This window comes from Natator depressus, chromosome 2 (genome assembly GCF_965152275.1).
Source record: "Natator depressus isolate rNatDep1 chromosome 2, rNatDep2.hap1, whole genome shotgun sequence".
Taxonomy (NCBI): Eukaryota; Metazoa; Chordata; order Testudines; family Cheloniidae; genus Natator; species Natator depressus.
Window position 1 is genome coordinate 260,335,196 of NC_134235.1, and position 24,588 is coordinate 260,359,783.

A 24,588-nucleotide genomic window follows, 5' to 3' on the forward strand; every position below is an offset into this window, starting at 1 on the left:
CGTGTTGTGCCCTGCACTGCACTCTTGCCAGATGCAGTTTTGTTTCACTCCTGTGTTAATGAAAAGGTGCTTTGTAGATGGATTGTTCCAAAACAGTCTATTTTTTCATTTCATTAATTCATTCATTCATTCCTAATTAATCATAGTTACATTAAGGTTCATTTCTGTTTGTAACAGACTGTAGAATAATCAAAACCTTGAAAGCGTCATGCATAGGACTTACCTGCTCATTTTACAGAGAAAATTACGTTTGCACTAATTCATAATGTTGTAAAAACCATGTAGGCAAAGACAAGGTCAAACAGCGATTGCTACAATGGTGCACTTCCACCACCCATCAGCAACACTAACACCCTCAAAAAACCCCTCCGCCTCCCACGGGTTAACAGCTGGATGTACAGCTGCACGATTTCAGGACTGAGACTCTCACGAAAAGCAATAGGCATGCCCAGGGCTGGATTAACCTTTTGTGGGCCCGGCACCAAACATATTTGTGGGCCCCCATGAGGGCAATGGAGCATGGTGCGGGGAGGTCAGTCCCCTGAGCGAGGGGCCAGCCGGGGCAATGGGGCATGGCATGACAGGAGTGGCCCCGCTCCACCCAGCCCAATGCAAAGGTACTACTTACAAACCAGCAGTTGCCAGACGCACAGTGACCCGCCTCAGGGGTAGGCCCATGCCGTACCACACAGCCCTCCCACCCAACCACCCACCCACCCCCTGGGTCCCTATGGCCAGAGCCCCTCTGGATCCACTATGCCCAGTGCCCACCCTCCTCCCCTCCACAAATGCACAGCACCAGGCACACCACCACCCCTACCCAGCACCCCCCTGCCCACAGCCCCACCCCAACTACCCAGCACCCCCACAGAACCCCTACTCCTTAGTGCCCCAACACACACATCTTCCTTGCCCCCCCTCACAACCCAGCACCCCAGGCTTCCCAGAGACCCACGCCCCGCCTCAAGTGGTGGGCGGGGGGAGCCAACGGGGTCTCGGGGCGCAGTGCAAGCAGAGCAGGCCGGGGCCCCTTCTGAGCATGGGCCCGGCTCTATGGAGCCACTGGCACCACTGTAAACCCAGCACTGACAATATCGCCCAGGCTGTTTGCATTTTGCACTGAACATCTCACTGGCTTCTCAAACTGCCGAGCAAATCCCTGCACCTCAGCCTCACACCCACGGCGAAGGCCTTCTCCTTTCCTCTCACAAATACTGTGCAAAATACATCATCTTTGGGACTTCTTTTTCCTGCTGCTTCCAACCTGTTCCACAACCAGCACCACCTTCTTTACAAAGGGCCAAATGCACCCTCCACTGCCATTCTGCAATGACTGAGGCAACAGTCCCATAGTTCCTTCCTTCCATCCAAGCAGCCTGGGAATGGCTTCCTTAGCCGGGAAAGCAGAGGATAAGCAACATCCGCACCACTAATGTCCATCACGTTCCTGGGGGCACAGTCCTTTCTCCACTAAAGTACATACAGCGGAATTCCAAGACCTTACCACTGTGGATGCTTTCAGCCTTTATGTCCGTAAATCTGCCATGGGGGTCAACGAGCCCTTGGAGCACCCTGAAGGAACACCCCTTCTGTTCATGAATTCTTTGCTGCAGGGCACAAATAATAGGGACATGGATCCCATCAATTACCCCAATTATGTTTGGGAACCCCCTGCACTAACCTCCTGAGCACAACCGAGCTTTAGAACCTGGTGCAACAGTACCTTTGCCATGGAATCACACACCTGCATGACAATGGCCCCAATGGCTGATCACCCCACACCAAAAGAGGTCACTACAGACCGGCAACGTTCAGGGGCAGCCAGCTTCCAGATGGCAATGGTGACCCTCTTCTCCACTGGTATAGGTTGTCTCATGTCGGCACACTGCAGCTCTGGAGTTAGTTCAGCACGTATCTCCAGAAAGTTTGCATTCCCCCATCCTGAAATTCTCTTACCATTGCTCGTCACTCCATGTCTGCAGAATGATCCTTCCCCACCAATCCGAGCTGGTTTCCCAAGTTTAGAGCAGCATTGAAGGCTGTGAAGCTGCTGCAAGAATCAGTCCTGTAATATCACTTGCTCGGTGTCTTCCTCATCCCGGTTCCTGCACTGCTGAAGACCCTCCTGCTGCCGCCGCCACATTGTCTGCTCAGTGGGATGGCACTCAGATGGCCCTGCTCCAAAAGCACAAGCCCTTACAACTAGAGCTTTTAGAGTTTAATTTTAATCTTGCTCCTTCCCTGGAGGTGCATCCAAGCCCTACTAATATTGCCTCAAATTGGGTCAGTGCTGCATATTGCCTTGGAGAAACTATCAAGAATTAGTTAGGGAAGTGGATTGGACTGAAGAACTTACAGATCTAAAGGCAGAGGAGGCCTGGGATTACTTCAAGTCAAAGCTGCAGATGCTATCGGAAGCCTGCATCCCAAGAAAGGGGAAAAAATTCATAGGCAGGAGTTGTAGACCAAGCTGGATGAGCAAGCATCTCAGAGAAGTGATTAAGAAAAAGCAGAAAGCATACAGGGAGTGGAAGATGGGAGGGATCAGCAAGGAAAGCTAACTTATTGAGGTCAGAACATGTAGGGGTAAAGTGAGAAAGGCTAAAAGTCAAGTAGAGTTGGACCTTGCAAAGGGAATTAAAACCAATAGTAAAAGGTTCTATAGCCATATAAATAAGAAGAAAACATAGAAAGAAGTGGGACCGCTAAACACTGAGAATGGAATGGAGGTTAAGGATAATCTAGGCATGGCCCAATATCTAAACAAATACTTTGCCTCAGTCTTTAATGAGGCTAACAAGGAGCTTAGGGATAATGGTTGCATGACAAATGGGAATGAGGATATGGAGGTAGATATGACCATATCTGAGGTAGAAGTGAAATTCAAACAGCTTAATGGGACTAAATCGGGGGGGCCCAGATGGAATGGGACCAGGATGAATAATCTTCATCCAAGAATATTAAAGAAATTGGCACATGAAATTGCAAGCCCATTAGCAAGAATTTTTAATGAATCTGTAAACTCAGGGGTTGTACCGTATGACTGGAGAATTGCTAACATAGTTCCTATTTTTAAGAAAGGAAAAAAAGTGATTCGGGTAACTACAGGCCTGTTAGTTTGACATCTGTAGTATGCAAGGTCTTGGAAAAAATATTGAAGGAGAAAGTAGTTAAGGACATTGAGGTCAATGGTAAATGGGACAAAATACAACATGGTTTTACAAAAGGTAGATCGTGCCAAACCAACCTGATCTTCTTTGAGAAAGTAACAAATTTTTTAGACAAAGGGAACGCAGTGGATCTAATTTACCTAGATTTTCTGTAAGGCGTTTGATACGGTGTCACTTGGGGAATTATTAGTTAAATTGGAAAAGATGGGGATCAATATGAAAACTGAAAGGTGGATAAGGAATTGGTTAAAGGGGAGACTACAGCGGGTCACACTGAAAGGTGAACTGTCAGACTGGAGGGAGGTTACCAGTGGAGTTCCTCAGGGATCGGTTTGGGGACCAATCTTTTTATTACTGACCTCAGCACAAAAAGTGGGAGTGTGCTAATAAAGTCTGCAGAGGATACAAAGCTGGGAGGTATTGCTAATTTAGAGAAGGACAGGGATATCATACAGGAGGATCTGGATGACCTTGTAAACTAGAATAATAGTAATAGGATGAAATTTAATAGTGAGAAGTGTAAGGTCATGCATTTAGGGATTAACAACAAGAATTTTAGTTATAAGCTGGGGACGCATCAATTAGAAGTAACAGAGGAGGAGAAGGACCTTGGAGTATTGGTTGACCACAGGTTGACTATGAGCCAGTGATATGGCTGTGAAAAAAGCTAATGCGGTCTTGGGATGCATCAAGCGAGGTATTTCCAGTACAAATAAGGAGGTGTTAGTACCGTTATACAAGGCACTAGTGAGACCTCACCTGGAATACTGTGTGCAGTTCTGGTCTCCCATGTTTAAGGAGGACAAATTCAAACTGGAACAGGTGCAGAGAAGGGCTACTAGGATGATCCGAGGAATGGAAAACCTGTCTTATGAAAGGAGACTCAAGGAACTGGGCTTGTTTAGCCTAACCAAAAGAAGGTTGAGGGGAGATATGATTGGTATTTATCCCTCTGATATATTTATAGAGAGCAGAGAGGGAGAGGAATTATTTAAACTCAGTACCAATGTGGACACAAGAACAAATGGATATAAACTGACCATCGGGAAGTTTAGACTTGAAATTAGATGAAGGTTTCTAACCATCAGAGGAGTGAAGTTCTGGAATAGCCTTCCAAGGGAAGCAGTGGGGGCAAAAGACCTATCTGGTTTCAAGATTAAATTCTATATCCCATCATACCATCTCCTCCATAAACTTAAAGATCAATTAATATCCAAAATCATGTTAACTATTCATGGTAAACAGGCCCAATGGCCAGTGATGGGATGGTAGATGGGGTGGGATCTGAGTTACTACAGAGAATTCTTTCCTGGGTATCTGGCTGGTGAATCTTGCCCACATGCTCCGGGTTCAGCTGATTGCCATATTTGGAGTTGGGAAGGAATTTTCCTCCAGGGCAGATTGGAAGAGGCCCTGGGGCTTTTTCGCCTTCCTCTGTAGCATGGGGCACGGGTCACTTGCTGGAGGATTCTCTGCACCTTGAAGTCTTTAAACTATGATTTGAGGACTTCAGTAGCTCAGACATAGGTGAAAGGTTTATTGCAGGAGTCAGTGGGTGAGATTCTGTGGCCTGCATTGTGCAGGAGGTCAGACTAGATGATCATACTGGTCCCTTCTGACCTTCATATCTATGAGTCTATAAGAAGAAAGAAGCCAAGGCATTCAGGTGGCTCTCTCTCATTGATTTCAATGGGAGTTAGATACCTAAATACCTTGGAGGATCTGGCCCCAGGTTAATTTGTCTGGAAACCGGTACTGTTTTCTACCTTACAGCAGGACCAGCCTGAGTTTGATTTTCTATTGGGGGTGGGAGGAGGGAAGAGAAGGAACCGCCACCCTAAAAAGAGAGGACAAACATAAGTGAAACATTCACTGTCTCCCAAAACATTATTGAATATTCTAGCACCCTGAAGTTTGGTTCCCCCATTTTACGGTCAATGGTTTTTGCCCACTGTTTTAAATCCAAATGCAAGTTAAAAAACCATTTACAAAATATTTACAAAATGGCACCTTGGTGGAGCAATGGAAGATAAAAGGATTGGGGATCAGGGATGGGAGAGAAAAATCTAAGATTCCGTACACAGGTTTGCCAAAGGTGTTATGACAGCCACAGCAGGAACATAACCAAGACAACAAGGAGTCCCCTATGTCCCACTATCCTCTTCACCTTCGCACTAACTCCCCACACATCAAAATCTACATCACAGTTTTAAATTCCTTTCCAATCCTATTGCTAGGTCATAAATACAGAAGAGGTAAGTGCAGCATGATAGATCCTATGTCCCCCAGCCACACACTGAAAGCTTTCACTGTGTTAGATGAGGAAGAAGAGAGGCGGCATCTACTGGCACTTGGTCATTAGATGACCTGCCTCTCTCTCTCTCTCAGGGTGGTGCAAATTCATTGATAGTTGTAGCCAGGAAAACCAAAATCTTTCTGGAAGCTGTCCCTTCAATCTGCTCATGCTTCCAAGGCTGCTAATTCAGCACCTGCAATCATGCCAAGCACATCTGTGAGTTTCTCTGATTTTCCCCAGACACTTAAAAATAAAGAAAGATTTAACACCGAAGACCCAGGTCATTTTTTCTGACAATGTCGTCAGCCTCGTTCATAAAGCCAGTACAGCAGTACAAACATTCCCCCAAACTGCCCTACCCACTCAGTTCTTTGCTGACCTGAAGGGGCCCCTTCAGGAGTGAGAAGTCCAGGCTCTGGACCCGTTCACCTTTTGGCCTTTGCAAAGACTGCAAATATTTGTATTACCATAGAGCCTAAAAGTCCTAATGGTAAACCAGGACCTGAATGCCCTAGGCGCTGTACAAACAGAACAAAAAGAAGACCCTTACCCCCATAGAGCTTATAATCAAAGTATAAGACAGCAGATAGGTATAAGTAGATGGGAGAAGTATAAAGAAACAATGACAGTATTGATCACCATGACAAGCACTGGTCTAAGCGCACCAGCAGCCCAATGACTATCAGTTTTTTGTAGGCATCACAGCAAAGGAGAGCTTAGAGGAAGATTTGGAAGGAGGATAATGTGGTAGTTTTGTGGATGTTCATGAAGAGTTCCTCCCAGGCATGAGGGGCAGCACAGGAGAAAGCATGAAGAAGGTGCATGTTAGAAAATCAGGGGAAAGGTAGGTAACTTTGGTGGTGGATATTATGTTGATATTTGCCCACTGGGTACAGAGCCAAGACCCAGGTACTTCTCTGCCACAGAGCAGAGAACCTTTAGATGGTAACCACTTTTGGTTACTACAAACCTGTTCAGATTTCACCAGCAGCCTGCAGGTGACAGGCTCCATATCCCACCACCACCCCACGCAGGACAACATCTTTTACAGACCATGGTGTGCAGCAGTTTGTGGGCAGACTTCCATTTTTAAAGCAAACAGCATGCAACCACCTCACTGAGGTGCAATACTGCACCAACACAACAACATGTGCTATCCTCCCTAACTCAGACTGGCTTTTTACTGTAGTCATTCACCTCATGGCTGTCTGTTCATTATCTGCTGAGACTGTAAGCCCTGCAAGGCAAGGACCTTTGGCTCACTTACCTAGAGAGCGCCCTGCACATGTTTATATATATTTCGCAATAATGGATAGCCCCAGTGACAGCGTTCCAAACACAGCTCAGCTGGAAAAGGAAGGTTTGTTTTCAGAGAGCAAGGGTACCCACATACCCTGAGCAGGAGAAAGGGAGCACACCAAGGCTATGCGCACATTGCCAAGCCTATGCAAGTACAGCTGTGCCCATACAGCCCCCCATGGACGCAGCATATGCCGACAGAAGGTTTTCTGCCACGGTCGGGACACCACCTCCCGAGATGATGTTAGCTATGCCAACACAAGCACTCTTGTAGCAGCGTAGCTGTGTCTACGCCAGGGGTTTTGTAAGCATAGCCTTGTCGCTAGGGGGTGTGGTGTTTCCACAGGCCGGACTGACATAGCTCTGCCAGTGTACATTTTAAATGCAGATTCGCTTGGTGCCTCCCCATACTGGGGGGCACAAGCTAAAGAGGAGGACACATGAAGGCTCCACGTGTCTCCCCTGCCCAGTGACCCCTCCTGCCCTGCACCCAGCCTGGGGCAGAGATCTCCCCACACCACTTACCTGCATGGGAGAGGTCCTTCTCTCTGTCCTTCCTTCTCTCCCTGCGCCTCCCCCGGCCCCACATTTGGCTACTCTCCCTGGCAACTGGGTGGGGAGCAGGACGGAGCCGTTTCCACCTGAGAGAGTCTAACACGCCTGTGTCAGTAACATGCACCTGAAAAGGGGTGGGTGGAGGGGTGTAGAGGAGGAGAGATAGATTTCCCTGCATCATCCCCTAGCAACTTCCAGTTTAGAACCAGCTCTGCCTCCCAGCCAGGCTCTCTCATGCAGAAGCAGCTCCGTCCAGCTCCCTGCCCGGCTGCACCAAAATCATTGGTGGCAAAGCACAACAGATACGCACCAAAGCCCAGACTCAGGGGACAAGGGAAAGTGCCTCATACTTCCAATATTGGTTTTAGTGGACCCAACAGCTTCAAAGTGATGCAGAAGAAGAGATGGAGCAGCAACTGATAGGGATGCAGCTACTACGGGGAGTTCTTCTGCTAACTGACTGGAAGGCTCCAAAGGCTGCAGTTAAGCTGTGCAGGTGGCTCACAACAGCCAGTGGTGATCCTGGCTCTTGCTCCACCTGTCCCTAAGGAGTTCTACCAGTCTCATGCTCGGGGGCTGACACCCAAAAGATGATGGTATCTTTAAGGAGAAAATGCACAGTACAATGCAACCAGATAATGGTTAGGCAGGTGGAGAGCTGCGATGGTTACAAATTTGCACATCCTATTATATATTTATTATCCTGTCTCTTCCATCCCACCCGGGACATCTCGTCTCTCTCACCCATCTGTTGTGTCTTATCTTTTCGTTGTAAAACTTTTGGGGAAAGTTTATTCCTTATTATGTATCTTCACAGCATCTAGCACAACACGAGGGATGACAGCAGCAGCAGCAACAAACCAAACCATTACAGTGAGTCAGATGCAGAGCAGGGATTAGAATGCAGGAATGGCTCCTCTTCTAGTGTTTAGTCCACACTACCCCCTGCCTAGCTAGATGACACATCTAAAACCATATGCTGATATGTATAGCTGGATAATTGCCTAGGCCAGGGTTCTCAAACACGCGAAGCTATTTCCTGCAGGCCGCCATAGACGTCGTCTCTCCCACTCCCGTCCCTCCCTCCTCCCAGCGCGCAGCGTCCCCACTCCTCCGCCTACCTCCCAGCGCCTCCTGCCACCAAACAGCTGTTTGGCGGCGCTTAGGACTTTCCAGGAGGGAGGAGCGGGGACACGGCGCACTCAGGGGAGGAGGCGGAGAAGAGGCAGGGCTGGGGCAGGGATTTGGGGAAGGGGTTAGAATAGGGGCTGGGAGGGGGAGCATGAGCTGTATGCTATTCTAGTTTAATGCATCATCAACAGAACTTTTGACTATGAGTCTAATCCTACCCCCATTGAAGTCAATGACATTCTTTCCATTGGATTTCAATGGGAGTTAGACAAGACCCTAAATTCCAGTTGCAGAATATAGTACTGGTGAAGAAGCATAAGTGAGAAAGAACATTGCTGGACTAAAATTACAAGGTATATTTGCAGACCTGTGTAAAGGGGTCCACTCACCACAGGAGCACCTTCTTGTGGTTCTCCACCCTTTTAGGCCTCTTGTAAGAATCCCTAATCCAGGACAGAACCATGGGGTTTACTCTCCTCCTGACCTCCTCCTTGTCTCTAGCCAACTCCCCTTCCCTCTAGTGAGTGGCTGCAGACCTCCACCCTGCAGCCTCCTTCCTGCTGTCACTTCCTGGCTTTATCATCCTAGCCCAGATCTTCCCCCTGCTGGGCTTCATCTTCCATTAGTTCTTATCAATCCCTGGCTTCCCTCCAGGTGCAACATATAAGGTTAATTGGCCCTTTCTGGCCCACATTTACCCATTCAGAGCTTGTGTGGGATGGATACCCCATCACAGGCTGACAGAAAAATTTAACTCATACAATTAACAAATTAACGCTGCCAGCTAAGTGTCCAAAAATGAAATGACTTGTCAAAATTAGCACTGACTTTTCGCATTACAGTTTAAAAAAAGTTAATACATTGACTTTTAATAGCATACTATATTATTCTTCATTTTTACTATACTTTTGTATCGTTGTATGGAAAAGGTTTCAGTGATGCGGCCCTCAGGCCAATGTACTGGTCCTCATGTGACCCTCGTGGTGATCTGAGTTTGAGACTCCCGGCCTAGGCAGATTGTGGCCCTGCAGTTATCTGAACTGAATATTCACGCATTCAATTCAAACAACCACCGCTATTTAAATTTTAATGTGTAACCATAACAATCTCCACATTTGCTCAAGCCTTGCCCATAGGAACAAGCTGCTACCTTATTGGTACCTTGTGTGCATTCAGAAACCGCCCTGGAGAATGGACTGCTGCAAAAAACTGTTCAGGGTTACACTTGCCTTAGACTAACAAAGTGTAAGAAAGGAAAAGAGCATTCTCTAGCAGGCAAAGCTGGGGAATGGGAGTTAGGACTCCTGGATTCTATTCCCAGCCCTGCCTCAGACTCTCTGATCTTAGGGTGGTTGCAACTTGCATCAATTTCCAGGGGAGATAATACTTACCTATATCACAGGGGTGTTGTGAGGATTAAAGGCTCTGAGATCAGACGAAAGCCATAGAATCTGAGTGTTCTTTTATGGCCCTGTTCAAGGCTACCCCAATAACAGGCGTCAAAGAAGATGCTAACAAGACTAGGTGGGTTTCAGCATTAATATGGACAGGCCTAATACAGAAACAGCTCTGGTGACCGCCGATAGCAGAAGTAAGTTGGCAGCGGGAAGAGAAGAAAGGAATTGGGAGACAGCAGGGCAGTGACACTGAGAAATTCACCAGAGCTACTACTTCAGAAGCAAACAACAGAGCGCCTATGGAAACAAAAGAGGTGTTTAAAATAAACCAAAGCGCTGCAGCGGAGATGCCCAAGGGGTTCCAGCTTTCCCCAAGTGGCCAGGCACGGTGAGAACTCGGAAACCTAACGAGACGAGCTCATTGTTAAGATGGTGTGCACCACACGACTCCAAACGGCTCTAAAGGAGTGAGAAGAGATGGCAGGAAATGGATTTCCGGTGAGAAGGAAAGACTGAGGAAAACAAAGCTGAAACGTAGAGAGCAATAAGGTTCCAGTGAGCATTCCTGAACACTAGCTGCAAGGCAGGAATGGAAAGGAATGCGGTGGGGAGGAAGAGAGTAGGGTTCTGAACCAATGACAACTCGAGAAAACAGGAAGCTCTAAGAAGCAGCCATGGTTCTGAGAAAGGTCCTTTCTAGACACCGAGTGCCCAAAACACAGCTTGCGGGCTTTCTGTAACCACAGCACAGAGACAAGTCATCGTCAACTGCAGGCAGAGCCAGCTCTAAGCACCAGCAAAACAAGCAGGTGCTTGGGGTGGCACATTTCTAGGGGCGGCATTCCAGCGCTGGCCATGCCACCCCTAGAACAGTGCCCCCACCGCCCCAGCTCGCCTCCACCTGCTCCCCTGAGCATGCCGCCACCGCTCCGCTTCTCCCCCCTCCCTCCCAGGCTTGCCACGCGCGAAACACCTGTTTCACATGGCAAGCCTGGGAGGGAAGGAGAAGCTGAGTGGTGGCATGCTCGGGGGAGGCGGTGGAGCGGAGGCGAGCTGTGGCAGGGAGCGGTTCCTCTACCCCCCCCTTACTTCCTGTGCTCCCCCCCACCCTCGCTCCCCTCCGCTACGCCTGCTCCCCTGAATGCGCTGCCTCTCCCTCGCCTGAGAAGGAGGGGAGAGAAGTGGAGCAGTGGCATGGTCAGGAGAGCAGGTGGAGCAGAGGTGAGCTAGGGTGGGGGTTTGCGGGGGGCGGCGGGGGGAGCCGCAGGAAGCAATGGGGGGGGTGGAAAATGCAGCATGCCCGGGGGAGGAGGCTGGGCCGGGGATTTGGGGAAGGGGTTGCGAAGGGGCGGAGCCAGGGGCGGGGGGGGGGGCATGAAAAAAAAAGCGGGGGCAGCCAAAATTTTTTTTGCTTGGGGCATCAAAAATCCTAGAGCCGGCCCTGACTGCAGGTTTCTATTACTGTTGAACTTAAGTAATTAAGATACAGTATGATGCAGTCCAAGCAAATATATTTATGCCCCATTTGCTTTTACATCTTTTCAACACAGCAGAGAGAGGAAGGCTGGAGAACTGCCAGCTGAGCTAAGAGCAGCTGAGGAGCCAGCAGAACTGCCAACCCCACTGTTGCAAGCCTTCTTCAAAACACTGAATCAGAAGAGCCTCCACCATCTACGCCTGAGGTTTCCCCAACCCAGCAGCACCACCTCCACATTATCCCAGAGGGACCCTCTGCTAATAAATCAGCCAAACAAGGATGGAGAACTGCCAGCCCTTACAGGAGGGAACCTACCAGTTACCACCACCCTGTGCACCACACAGGTACCACACATGATAATATATGCTTTAGAAGAGCTCTCATCCAATCCTCAGTCTGGCTGAGACAGGGAAAATAGCGCAACCTCACCACCTGGGTCCAGTGAGATTCCACTGGCTGAACTGTTCTTGGTGCCTGGTCACCCAAGAGGAACAAGGCTGAGGGGCCCTCTACATTCAATTCATTCCCACTTGTGGTTCTAAAAGAGCTTGACAAGATTTAGGGAGCAGCACAAGATGCATGTGATCAATTTGGTTTTCGGTTAACCAGGTTTTCATTTTCTAGGCCAGTAATGATCCGTGGGCAGGGGTGGCAATGGCAAGGGCTGATCTGGTTCACAGCCAGTTGCTGGCAACAGTGGCTCACTGTTTAACTCTGGTAAATGCACAAACCTAAGCTAATAATGGTGAGATGCCAGTTTCTGAACGACGAATGAGTACTGTCTGCATTCCACTGAAGACTGCAGGACTGCTCTCAGGACTCCCAAAAAACAAATGTGCATCGTGGGGGCAAAGATTTTCATATTTTTATCTCCGTGCCACCAGTTTGGTTTATTTTGGAAACAGACTGGGGAAGTCCCATTGTGCAGCGTATTTGCTTCTGATTTCATCAGTCACTCCCCCAGGAGACTGCAGTCCCTTTGGGTATTGGGAACATAAAGTAGCTTAGTTCCAAGGGTTAAAAACATCTGAAGTCAGATTAGCAATTGAGTAAAATACAAAGATTTCTCAATGCACCTGAAAACGTTCTCTCTTTTCTAGCGGGAAAGTCCACGGATCCATTACAATGGGTCCTAACCTCGCTTTGAGTTCCGTGGAGGCAGAACTGGACCTACCAACCAATTCAGGCTAGAAACAGCTGCAACCTATGAAGCCCCAGCCAGTTCAAGATACTTCCAAACTTTTTTCATAGAGCTAATTCCCTTAAACGTTAGTCCTTGTGCCAAATTGGGTTTGATTTGCAGACTTTCCCACTAGAAGAAAGGATATTTTCAGACCAGTTAAGGAATTTTGCGATTCTTTGCAGGGAAAGTCTCCAGATCCACCAGACTGGCATGTCCAACAGCAAGTGTCTCACCAGAGAGGGAAACAAAAGATTACAAACCCTCCAAAACTGCATCTATCTATCTATCAGTTACTGGGTGAGAATAGTAGGCAGAGCCCTCCTCCACAGCAGGGACTGATGAAGCGGGCACGTTTGATTTGTAACATTTGGTGAAGATGTGGAAACATGTTTCCATGATTAGGTGGCCACCCTACATCTCTTTATATGTTTCATATGGTCCTTCAGGACAGGAGGCTTCCATGGCTCTGCACAAATGTTTGAGGAGAAAGATGGCTTCAACCTTGGAAAGCTTCTTGAAAGCAACAATTTAGCCATCTAATAACTGAAGCCTTGGTAGCTTTGTTTAGTTTATGATGGGTGTTCTAGACCAACAAAGCTAGAGACTGATTAAATTTAGTTCTGCATTCAATGTTTTGGTTTGGGGGTTTTTTTTTTTTGGTTTTTTTTTTTGGTTTTTTTTGTTTTGTTTTGTTTTTTGTTTTTGTTTTTTTTTAGAGCTAACACAGAGCATGCCAGAGGGGTGCTCATTCCTGTTTGGCTGTTTAAATTTATTAAGTGTGTTTTGTGTGTAAGTCAAGAAGGCTGGAAGAAAACACTTTATTGTAACCAGGTTTATTTGGGGAATGAAGGCTGTGTTAACTCTTAGCAAAATTTGCCTTCATGAGATATGCAGGATTGCAGCCCCCCATAGACCTTAAGTTTAAAAAACAAAAACAAAAAACACCACACCTTGCCCAATTGATTGCAGTCAGGATGACCACCTTTGAAACTAGAAAATCTAATGGCACTTCTTATAAGGGATCAAAGGGTTCCCTAGTCAGGATATTTGATACAAGATTTAGTTCCCAGCAGAGAATTTTCCTCACTGATGTAGAGCTGAGAAGTAAGGCAGCTCTAAAAAATTTTATGTCTGAGTGAGAGGACAATCCCATGCCCATTTGCAGTCTCTAGTGAGCTGGCAATGCCTACCAAATGGCCTTGAGTATGAGGTCTTAGGACTATATTAAAAAACTTTACTGTAAGAACTCCAAAAAGATATGCTTTGCCCTTGCCTTGAGTAGACTGATCCATGCTAATGACTTAGCTCTATATCTTCCCCATAGACCAGGCCCTTAAAGATGCCCAGTTTATCGCATACTTTCTCAAGGCTAAAGGTATGATAAAATAGGTTATTTGGATGTGTTTGTAACTGGTACCTCTTAAATATCCTGTAGCTACATTACTCTGGGCTTGGCTTTGGAATCTGGATTTTGAGACTAGATCCTTCTTGAAGAGAAAGCATATCTGAGCAGTGTTTGCCATCCAAATTGGAGGCGAGAACCTAGACGCTCCTAGACAATGTGGGGCCAACTCAGCTCACTTTGGTTAAACTGTCCCGGAGAACATTATGAACAGAAATTTACTCATGATTTTGCCCACAGAAGAAAGTGCGTGATCATAGCTGCAGCCTATTGATCTCCATCTGGAATAAGTCTCCAGGATCTTTGCTGGATCCTGGATGCACATAGGTCCATTGATGGGGATGCAAGCTCTTCAACCCAGGGCCTCCACTCAAAGATCTTGGGATGTAGACTCCACTCTCCTGGATTTACCCTATTCCTGCTTAACCAGATGCTTTGATGTTTATATGTAGTGCTTGAAAATGCAGAAGGACTTTTTTTCTCCTTCCCTGCCCCCCACTACTTCTTCCCTTCACCCAGAACAGAGAATATTAGACACACACACCAGGGCTAAGGATGCGTTATTCCTTTCTTGTTGATGAAAGCCACTGAAAAAGTGTTGTAAGACATCACCAGTACGTCTTGGCTGACTAGGACTGAGTTACAGCTCTTACAGCCTAAGTGCTCTGAGTCTGATGTAAGTGGTACTGTGAGGGAGGCCCGTTCTTTCATTAACCTTGGATGAAACTGCTACCTAAATGAGCGTCCCTGCTACTGAAGCTGGTTGGTGGAGAAAATTAATCCCATCTCCAATTCTGACATACTGTGCCCTTCCAGGTACCTTTCGACAATGGGACAAGGGAAGGGGTGATGATGGCTTCTGTAGGCTGAAGAAGTTAGGAAATTTCTGGAGAGGACCCAGAGGGAATCTCACTCTCAATAGTACATTGGTGTAAGATATCATCGTTCTGATTTGAGACTTAAGAGCCCTGACAGATATGACTAGAAAACAAATATCCTTGTGCCTTGTGGCCACCAATTTCTGAGTCCTATCCTCTGATAGAAATACATTTATGTAGAAGTTGATATCTATGACTCCCATAGGTAATATTTACTGCACAGAGTCATTCAACTCTCAGTGTTGACAAATCTATGTTACTCTACAATATAATCTTGGCTCTGTGATGGCTGCTCCATGGGTCTTTCCCAGGCTGGTTGCTCAGGTGAGCAGGTAGTTTTAAAATGGACCCCTTTTTACCCGAGGAAACTAAGATGTTAAGGGTGCTGTTTAAAGCACAAATCAGAGAGGCAAGTAGGCCAAAAGGTGAAGCATTGTACTGGTAATGCCTATTGCTTGTGAAGTGGAGATATCCAGTATGGGATACTCAGATGGATGTTCAGCTCAACTGACAGAGAAACAAATCCCTTTTGGAAATTGCTACTATGGTGGAATTTACAGTCAACTCTATTCAGATCCACATGATATGAGGCAACTTCCTCTTCTTCCAGAACATGCCTCAGTGCTATTAAAAGTAATTCCGTGTTCTCAAATGGAGACCCAGACCTATTAGTAATGGATACATCAGTAACATCCATTAGGAGGTTTTTAATCCTAGGACCAACATTCCCATGCCTTGGGACACTGCCAAACACAGATAAAAGGCCCCTTTTACTCCACACTCTTCAGCAGCTGTCCAATGCATTTTTGGAAATTTCTCTTTAAACAAGAAGGTATCGGGAACTACAGAAATAGTAATTAACAATCACTTCCTTGTAGTGTTATGCATATGGAGGAAGCTGCCCTACAGCAAGTAGAAAACGAGCGCTCAAGGGGAATTTCTTTATCATCTATTTTAACACAGATTGGAGGCCCCCTAAAAGAAGGGATTTGGAGAGGAGGAGAGACAGGTCATAACAGATTAACTTCCACTCTTCAGTTAATGTTGATCATTTTAGGCAGATACTTCGAGTGCAAGCTCTTCAAAGCAGAAACTATTCATGTGTTTGCACAGTGATTAGCACAACTGGGCCCCCAGTCTCAACTGCCATAGTCCCCAAGACCCCAGTCTAAATAATAATGGCCTCTTACGAACCAGCCCAACATCCCTGATTATCCAACAATAGTAAAAAGAAAAGGAGTACTTGTGGCACCTTAGAGACTAACCAATTTATTTGAGCATAAGCTTTCGTAAGCTACAGCTCACTTCATCGGATGCACCCTACACCCCATCTGAGTTCCTATTTTCAGAGAAGAACCAAGCAGTCAGGAGTTACAAGAACAAGAACTGGGCAGATGAGCTAGGGTTGAGCTGGATAAGGATAAGACGACGAAGTTCCAGGAACAGTAGTTTAGGCTGAATATTGTGTGGGTAGGTAGGTGGGGGAAGACCATCATTTCCCCTTCCCCACCTCCTATTTCTGGTTCCAGAGTTGACCATTAGTTGGTCTGCTTTTAGACATCAAGGTATTTTGTCCCTGGCTTTCCATTTTGCTCCTCAGCATGACAATGACTGGAAGCTCCCAAACACTTCAGGGACAGCACATACCAAAGTGCTCATGCTCAGAGAAAGAGCCTCACAGACCAGTAGCAAGGAACCGAGCCATGACCTGTGCAGACAAGTATTTTGCAGCACTTACCAGCAGGCCAGGATGCAGAGGCCAGTGAAGAGGATGATGGGAATGGGGTATGAAGCACACAGCAGCCCGTGGTTGTAGAATGCCCGCGATATCTTCTCGCGCAGCTTTTCAGTCAGGGTCATCCTCAGCTGTCGTCACCTAGCTGCCATCCCGGAATGTGTCCTGCGGGTTTCTCAGGTTCACCATGTGCAGCACTTCAGCAAAGCCACCGTATGCAGGATAGGAAGCTGGAAAGGGGAAAGAGAGTGAATCAGAGGAGCAACAGGAGCATTGTCAGCTTGGCTTCACAGCCATCCAGCTGCACATCTCCTCGGGAGCAAGCTGGAAAAACAACTTGTCCTGGGCTTCTGAGCAATAAGTTGTGCCATCAGTCTCCCTGACCACCAGACGAAGACAACAGGAGAGGAGGAGAGCAGGTTGCGTGACATTAGGCACAGCAAGTGAGCAGCCAGTCCTAGGGGCAGAGTGGGAACAGAACCAAGAGAATGTAGGTGCCTCAGGGGCAGAGAGAGAGAGAGATGGGGATGAATAGAGAACAGAATAAAGTTGTCAGTCAAAAGAGGGGGAGCAGAAGGCGAGATGAGATACCAGCTAGAGGGGAAGATATACAGAAGGGCTGAGTGGGAATGGAACTGGGGTGCCTGATGGGTAGGGAGAAGAAGGGGCTGGGCAGAGCAACATAATTGAGCTACCACTCAAAAGAGGTGGCAGAATGCCCTATGCTGGCATGTCACTTAGAGGAAGGGTATGGGCCTAGTTGTCAGCAATACAAATGCTGTCTTAGGAGAAGGGGGGACCACAGAGAAGCACACTGCTGAGCGTACTTGAGGTTGAGCCTCAGTATGAGCATCCTGGCAGTTAGCGATCCAATCGTGGTGATGGGGGGAGGCAGAAGAAGAGATTAGGCCTAGACTTTACAGCTACAGACAGACAGTTTCAAGGCACTTACTTTTGCTGGGGAAAGCAAGCAATGGTTCAATTTGCCAATCAAGCCAGAGTAGACTGTGCAGTAAAATAAAACACACAGCTTGAGTGCTTGCTATTGGCAAAAGACATTTTGCCTTGAGTGTAGGACAGGACCGAATGCTTTGTTACTGCCTCACAAATGCAGACCTAGAAGCTGCTCCAGGAACAGGCAGTTCAAACTTTTCTATAAAAATCTACTAGTATATGCAGACATTCAGGAGAATTTAAAAAAATTTTGAAAGTGATGCACAAACCAGCCTTTTGGAAAGAAACTGAGTTTTTAAAAAGACTTAGTTTGAATCAGCAAGGGATAATAATGAAGACGAGCCAACAAACAGAAGCAGGAAACAGTGGAGGTTAGAGAGGGAGTGTGAGAGGAAAAAACATCTAACAAACATTCTAAATTTAGTCCAATAATATCCCCATAACCTAACCAAACTACCCACGCAAGAGAAAAAACAACTCAGGCAGAGTCCAGCAGCAGAGTGGGCAGTATTCAGTTTATTGCACTGAATGCAGCATGACCGGTTACCTGTCTTGTGGGCAGGTGGTGCATGTGTGCATTCAGTGCAAGCAGCTCATGGTCCTCAGAGACATAGTACGGGCTCTTGAGACCAGAGTGGCTGAACTAGAAGAGCTAAGGGAGACAGAAGTACATAGAGGAAACTTTCAGGGATACAGAAGAGCAGTTCCACCCTAGTCTGACAGCCTCTGTGCTGTTAAGGAGAATTAGTGTTTTGGGGAAGAAGATCATCAAGCTAGAGCGGAGAGAAACAATCCCATAGTTGGGACCCTTCTTCCAGATGATGTCATGGTATCCTCTCACACTGACGATACCCTCCAGGGGAGGGGAACCCAGTTATTAGCTTGAGAAAGGTAACAGTAATGGGAGATTCGATTATTAGAAACAAAGTTGGGTTTGTAATGACTGGGTTTGGAAGAACTGCATGGTGAACTGCCTGCTGGGTGCCAAGGTTGAAGATCTCATAAGACGTCTAGACCGATTTATGTGCAGTGCTGGGGAGAAGCTGGTGGTTGTGGTACATGTAGGCACCAATAATGACATAGGGAGGGATACGAGAGAGGTCCTGGAAGCCAAATTTAGGCTGCTAGGTAAGAGATCAAAGACCATGACCTCCATGGTAGCATTCTCTGAAATGCTTCCAGTTCCAGGTGTAGGACCAGGAAGACAGGCAGAACTGCAGGGTCTCAATGCCTACATGAGGCAATAGTGTAGGGAGGAGGGCTTTAGATTTATTAGGAACTGGAGCACCTTTTGAGAAAGGAGGAGCACATGCAGGAAGGATGGGCTCCACCTAAACCAAAACGGAACCAGGCTACTGGCATGTAAAATTAAAACGGCCGTAGAGGAGTTTTTTAAACTCAGGTCTGGGGGAAAGCCAATAGGAGCTCATGGTTCAGAGGAGACATCCCTTAGGGATGACTTTATTAAAGGGGGAACTCTATATCCTAATAAAGAGGATACCAAAGCAGTGGTAAATTACAGGCAGGAGATAGCCAGGAACAGTCAGATGTAAAGGAGTACTTTTAAATATCACTAGAGCCCTACCAAATTCACAGCTGTGAAAAACGTGTCAGAGACCATGAAATCTGGTCTCCACCGAGACAATTTAAAAACACCATAACACAGGCTCAAACTAAATGCTATTTTTGATTTGGAATTAGGGCTGTCAACTAATCACAGTTAACTCATGCAATTAACTCAAAAAAATTACTTATGATTAAAAAAATTAATCGCGATTAATCGCACTGTTAAACAATACGAATTGAAATTTATTAATTTGGGGATGTTTCTCTTCATTTTCAGATATATCAATTTCAATGACAGTGCAGAATACAAAATGTATAGTGCTCACTTTATATTATTTTTTATTACAAATATTTGCACTGTAAAAATGATAAAAGAAATAGTATTTTCAATTCACCTCATACGAGTACTGCAATGCAATCTCTATCATGAAAGTGCAACTTTCAAATGTAGATTTTTGTGTTACATAACTGCACTCAAAAACAAAACAGTGTAAAACTTTAGAGCCTACAAGTCCACTCAATCCTACTTTTTGTTCAGCCAATCACTAAGAGAAACAAGTTTGTTAACATTTATGGAAGATAATGTTGCCCACTTCTTAATTACAGTGTCATGTGAAAGTGAGAACAGGCATTTGCATGGCACTGTTGTAGCCAGCGTCACAAGATATTTACGTGCCAGATGCGCTAAAGATTTATATGCCTCTTCAAGCTTCAGTCATAGTTCCAGAGGATATGCTTCCATGCTGATGACGCTCATTTAAAAAAAATAACGCATTAATTAAATTTGTGACTGGACTCCTTGGAAGAGAATTGTACATCTCCTGCTCTGTTTTACCCACATTCTCCCATATATCTCATGTTATAGCAGTCTCGGATGATGACCCAGCATATCTTGTTCGTTTTAAGAATACTTTCCCTGCAAATCTGACAAAATGCAAAGAAGATAGCAATGTGAAATTTCTAAAGATAGCTACAGCACTCGACCCAAGATCCAAGAATCTGAAGTGCCTTCCAAAATCTGAGAGGGATGAGGTGGGGAGCATGCTTTCAGAAGTCTTAAAAGAGCAACACTGATGCAGAAACTACAGAACCCAAATCACCAAAAAAGAAAAATCAACCTTCTGCTGGTGGCATCTGACTCAGATTATGAAAATGAACATGTGTCGGACCGCACTGCTTTGGATCATTATCGTGCAGAAATTGTCATCAGCATGGATGCATGACCACTGGAATGATAGCTGAAGTATCAAGGGACATGAGGATCTTTAGCGTAAGAATCTTTAGTGCATCTGGCATGTAAATATCTTGCGATGCTAGCTACAACAGTGCCACGCAAATGTCTGTTCTCACTTTCAGGTGACATTATAAACAAGAAGCAGGCAGCACCATCTTCTGCAAATGTAAACAAATTTGTTTGTCTGAGCGACTGGCTGAACAAGAAGTAGGACTGATTGGATTTGTAGGCTCTAAACGAAAGTTTTACATTGTTTTATTTTTGAATGCAGGGTATTTTTTTTACATAATTCTATATTTGTAAATTCAACTTTCATGATAAAGAGATTGCACAACAGTACTTGTATTAGCTGAACTGAAAAATACTTTTTTTTTTTTACAGTGCAAATATTTGTAATAAAAAATAAAGTGAGCACTGAACACTGTATTGTGTTGTAATTGAAATCAATATATCTGAAAATGTAGAAAACATCCACAAATATTTAAATAAATGGTATTCGATTATTTTTTAACCGCGCGGTTTATTTTTTTAAAATCGTTTGACAACCCTATTTAGACTATACAAGACCAAAAAATGCCACCATGGCTAAAAACAGAGTAAACGAGGCAGTTAGAGGGGAAAAAGGGCATCCTTTAAAAATTGGAAGTCAAATCCTACTGAGGAAAATAGAAAGGAGCATAAACTCTGGCAAGTCAAGTGTAAAAGTATAAGAAGGCAGACAAGAAAGTATTTGAAGAGCAGCTAGCTAAAGACAAAAACTAACAGCAAAACAATGTAGTACTTCAGAAGCAGGAAGCCTGTCAAACAATCAGTGGGGCCCCTGGACAATCGAGGTGCTAAAACAACGAGGAGTCCTTGTGGCACCTTAGAGACTAACAAATTTATTTGGGCATAAGCTTTCGTGGGCTAAAACCCACTTCATCAGATGCATGGAGTGAAAAATAAGGGAGGATATGATAGAGATCTAGAAGATCATGAATGGTACAGAGAAAATGAATGAGGAAGTGTTATTTACCCCTTTGCATAACAAAGAACCAAAGAAATTCATAGGCAGCAGGTTTAAAACAAAAGGAAGTACTTCTTCATACAATACACATTCAACCTTTGGAACCAGAAGATGTTACGAAGGCCAAAAGTACAACTGGGTTCAAAAAAAAATTAAGAGAAATGCATGGAAGATAGGCCCATCAGTGGCTATTAGCCAAGATTGTCAGGGATGCAAACCCATGCTCCAGGTGTGCCTAAACCACTGACTACCAGAAGCTGGGACTGGAGGACAGGGGATGGATCACTCAATGTTGCCCTGTTCTGTTTATTCCTTCTGAATGAGCATCTCGCACAGGCCACTGGGCTAGATGGACCATTGCTCTGACCCAGTATGGCCATTCTTATATTCCAAGACCCTGAGCAAAACCAGTGTAAAGCACATGGTATAGAACAGAGGTGGACAAACTATAGCCCGTGGGCTGCATCCGGCCCACGAGCCATTTTAATCCGGTCCTCGAGCTCCCGCTGGGGAGCAAGATCTGGGGCTTGTCCCATTCCAGCCAGGGAGCAGAGTCAGGGGCTGCTCCATGCGGCTCCCAGAAGCAGCAGCATGTCCCCCCCCCCCCCCCCGACTCCTTCGCATGGGGCAGCCAGGGAGCTCCACTCCACATGCTGCCCCCATCGCAAGCACCGCCCCGGCAGCTCCCATTGGCTGGGAACTGCAGCTAATGGGAATCGCAGGGGTGGGAACTGTGGACAGGGCAGTGCACAGCAGAGCCACCTGGCCGAGCCTCTGCTTAGGAGCCGGAGAAGGGACATACCGCTGATTCCGGGAGCCGCTTGAGGTAAGTGCGGCCCAAGCCTGCACCCGAGTCACGCCCCTGATCCCACTACTGCCCTCCGAACCCCTCAGTCCCAGCCCAGAGTACCCTCCTACACCATAAACCCCACATCCACAGCTGGCCCCACCCAGGAGCCCGCACCCCCAGCCACAGCCCTCACCCCCTCCCGCACACCAACCCCAATTTCATGAGCATTCATGGCCAACCACACAATTTCCATATTCATATGTGGCCCTTGGGCCAAAAAGTTTGCCCACCCCGGTAGAGAACAATAAGCTACAAAACGAGATACTTAGATGTAAATACTTTCCACAATTCACGGAAAGCAAAGGTTACCCACAAGTTGTGTGTTGGAAAGATGAAATGTGTAATTTGCAGAAAGCATGAGATGTTTCCTTGATAAGGGCAATCTTCTTGTAAATGGGCAAAAACTCCTTTATTCAGGACCATACTGCTGCTCATGTCAAATTCAGGGAAGCAGAAAGTGTGTCACTTTGTCCACAAGAAGTACCCATTATTGGCTGCTCTATCAAGTCCACCTGGAGGTGACCCAAAGTTGACCATCTTGTTTTAAACCAGTTACAGAGCTGTTAAACTGGACTTCATCTTGAGATTTTGAAACACTCTGCAACCTGCACGACAAATAAGGCCTTAATCTCAGATGAAACTCTATTTAATACCCACAGAGGGAAACTTTACAGAGGTAATTGCAGAGTCAGGAAAGTTTCTCAAAAATGCATATGAAATCTTGGTTTTATGAGTCTTTGTTAACAGATGCACTTTTACTGGTCTATAGCTCAGCCGTGAGACTGTATGTCAGGTTTGTGCAAGATGGTTAACCTTTCATTCTCTTTGCTGACACAGTAGGCTGGAATCTGGAGGGAATAAGGGAAGAGCTAACAGTTGTGGGGGATTCTCTCAGCAGAGAGTTTTCAAAACTGATTTGCCTGAGTTTAGTGCAGCAGTAAATACAGGCTGCTCAAATATTGAGCAAGCCAAGTGTAAACCTCATGATACTGTGCACTGAAGCCAGCACAACCTTCAGCTTGCTATTTGAGATCTCAAAAAAACCTCTAAACGTTTGAATTGAGAATAGTGAATTTCAAGATCTCAAAAAGGCAACAGCATCTTCAAGCCCTCATTAATACACTGGAGTGAACGGTGAGCTTATTTAGAAATAGCCAACATGTATGCTGGGTGTTTAGTCAGGCCAGATCACTGAAAACAATTATTAAAAACCATCAGTTGGAACATAGGCCAGAAACTGAATCAGAACTGATGCAGCCTGAGTTAGGGAAATTGTTTAGGACATTAAGACAGGCAAGTTTGTGGACACATTATATCCCACAATGGACTTAATCACAGTTGAGACTCTCACTTTTCAAGGAGAGGTTCTCTTGATGGCTGAGGATTTGCAAGAACTAGAAAGCACTATGTTGGAATTCACATGAAAGAAAGATATCCCTGACATAAAACTTACTTTCATGGATGAGAAAATTGAAAAGATAAATATTTCTGGATCTTTAAAGGCAAAGCTGCAGAAAAAAGTTAAATCTATACCCTTGAGACTGCCAGTGACCCTTCTGCAACAAATATTTACCCAGTGTCAACGGTGACTCCACAAAATGGTCTAATTATAAAAAGATTTGACTGCATGACCCAGGTCTCTCCTGGGTTCAGCAGAACCCGCTGTCTGAGTCCTTGGTTGGATGTACAGAAACAAAAAGGTGATTTTATTTGGCTGGCAGCCGCTTGTTCCCAACCAAAGGCAAGTCACCAGCAGCAAATCAAGAGAATGACAGTCCCGGCCTACCTTCCCCTCAGGGAGGCTCTGACAGGCAGCTGACACTTAGGGTATGTTTACACTACAAAATTAGGTTGAATTTATAGAAGTCGATTTTTAGAAAGCGATTTTATACAATTCTGGGTGCAGGAACAGCTCTCAGGGTGAGAGCTGGAAGTCTGGTCTCCTTCCCTTGATGAAAATGAGCTGTTCTCTTTCCTTTTAATCCCTCCCTCCAAGCCTGACACCTACTGCAGGTGTATAGGGGGGCTCTGACTGAGCCCACTGTAGGTCATTGACCCTTTCCTGGCCAGTATGGGATATGCATACCCTATCGAAGACTCAGATCCATTATGGCAAGGTATAAGTCACTCTGATAAGCCAGTTAAGCAGATACAGCATGATGAGAAAGGAATATGCCCCATGACAGTGATTGCCTTAATCAGATATAAATCCCATCACATTCCTAACAAGAGACAGGGAACATGGATATTTAACAAAAGCTTTTAACCACCATAAATAAATTCCATATTGCTTGGCTAAAAGGCTACTCAGGTAATAACTGCCTACAAGTTTTTGAAAGGCAAACAGCAAAGAGGGAAAGTAGTTGTTTAGGCTTGTTCAAGGAGGTCTAACTAGGAGTAATGGGATAAAATCCAGCACTGGACAGCATAGTCTCAATAGGAGGGAAAAACTTCC

General features: G+C 45.8%; 1 protein-coding gene across 5 annotated transcripts in view; it reads right to left on the reverse strand.

Annotated features, from left to right (window-relative positions):
• Nucleotides 1-24,588, reverse strand: part of SCAP (SREBF chaperone) — a 108,120-nt gene that overhangs the window by 62,099 nt on the left and 21,433 nt on the right. For all 5 annotated transcript variants that reach the window (XM_074946478.1, XM_074946479.1, XM_074946477.1 and 2 more), the window contains one exon: nucleotides 16,527-16,753. In XM_074946478.1, the coding sequence (XP_074802579.1) occupies nucleotides 16,527-16,648 (122 nt within the window). In that variant the 5' untranslated portion in view covers nucleotides 16,649-16,753. The remainder of the gene's footprint in view (nucleotides 1-16,526; nucleotides 16,754-24,588) is intronic.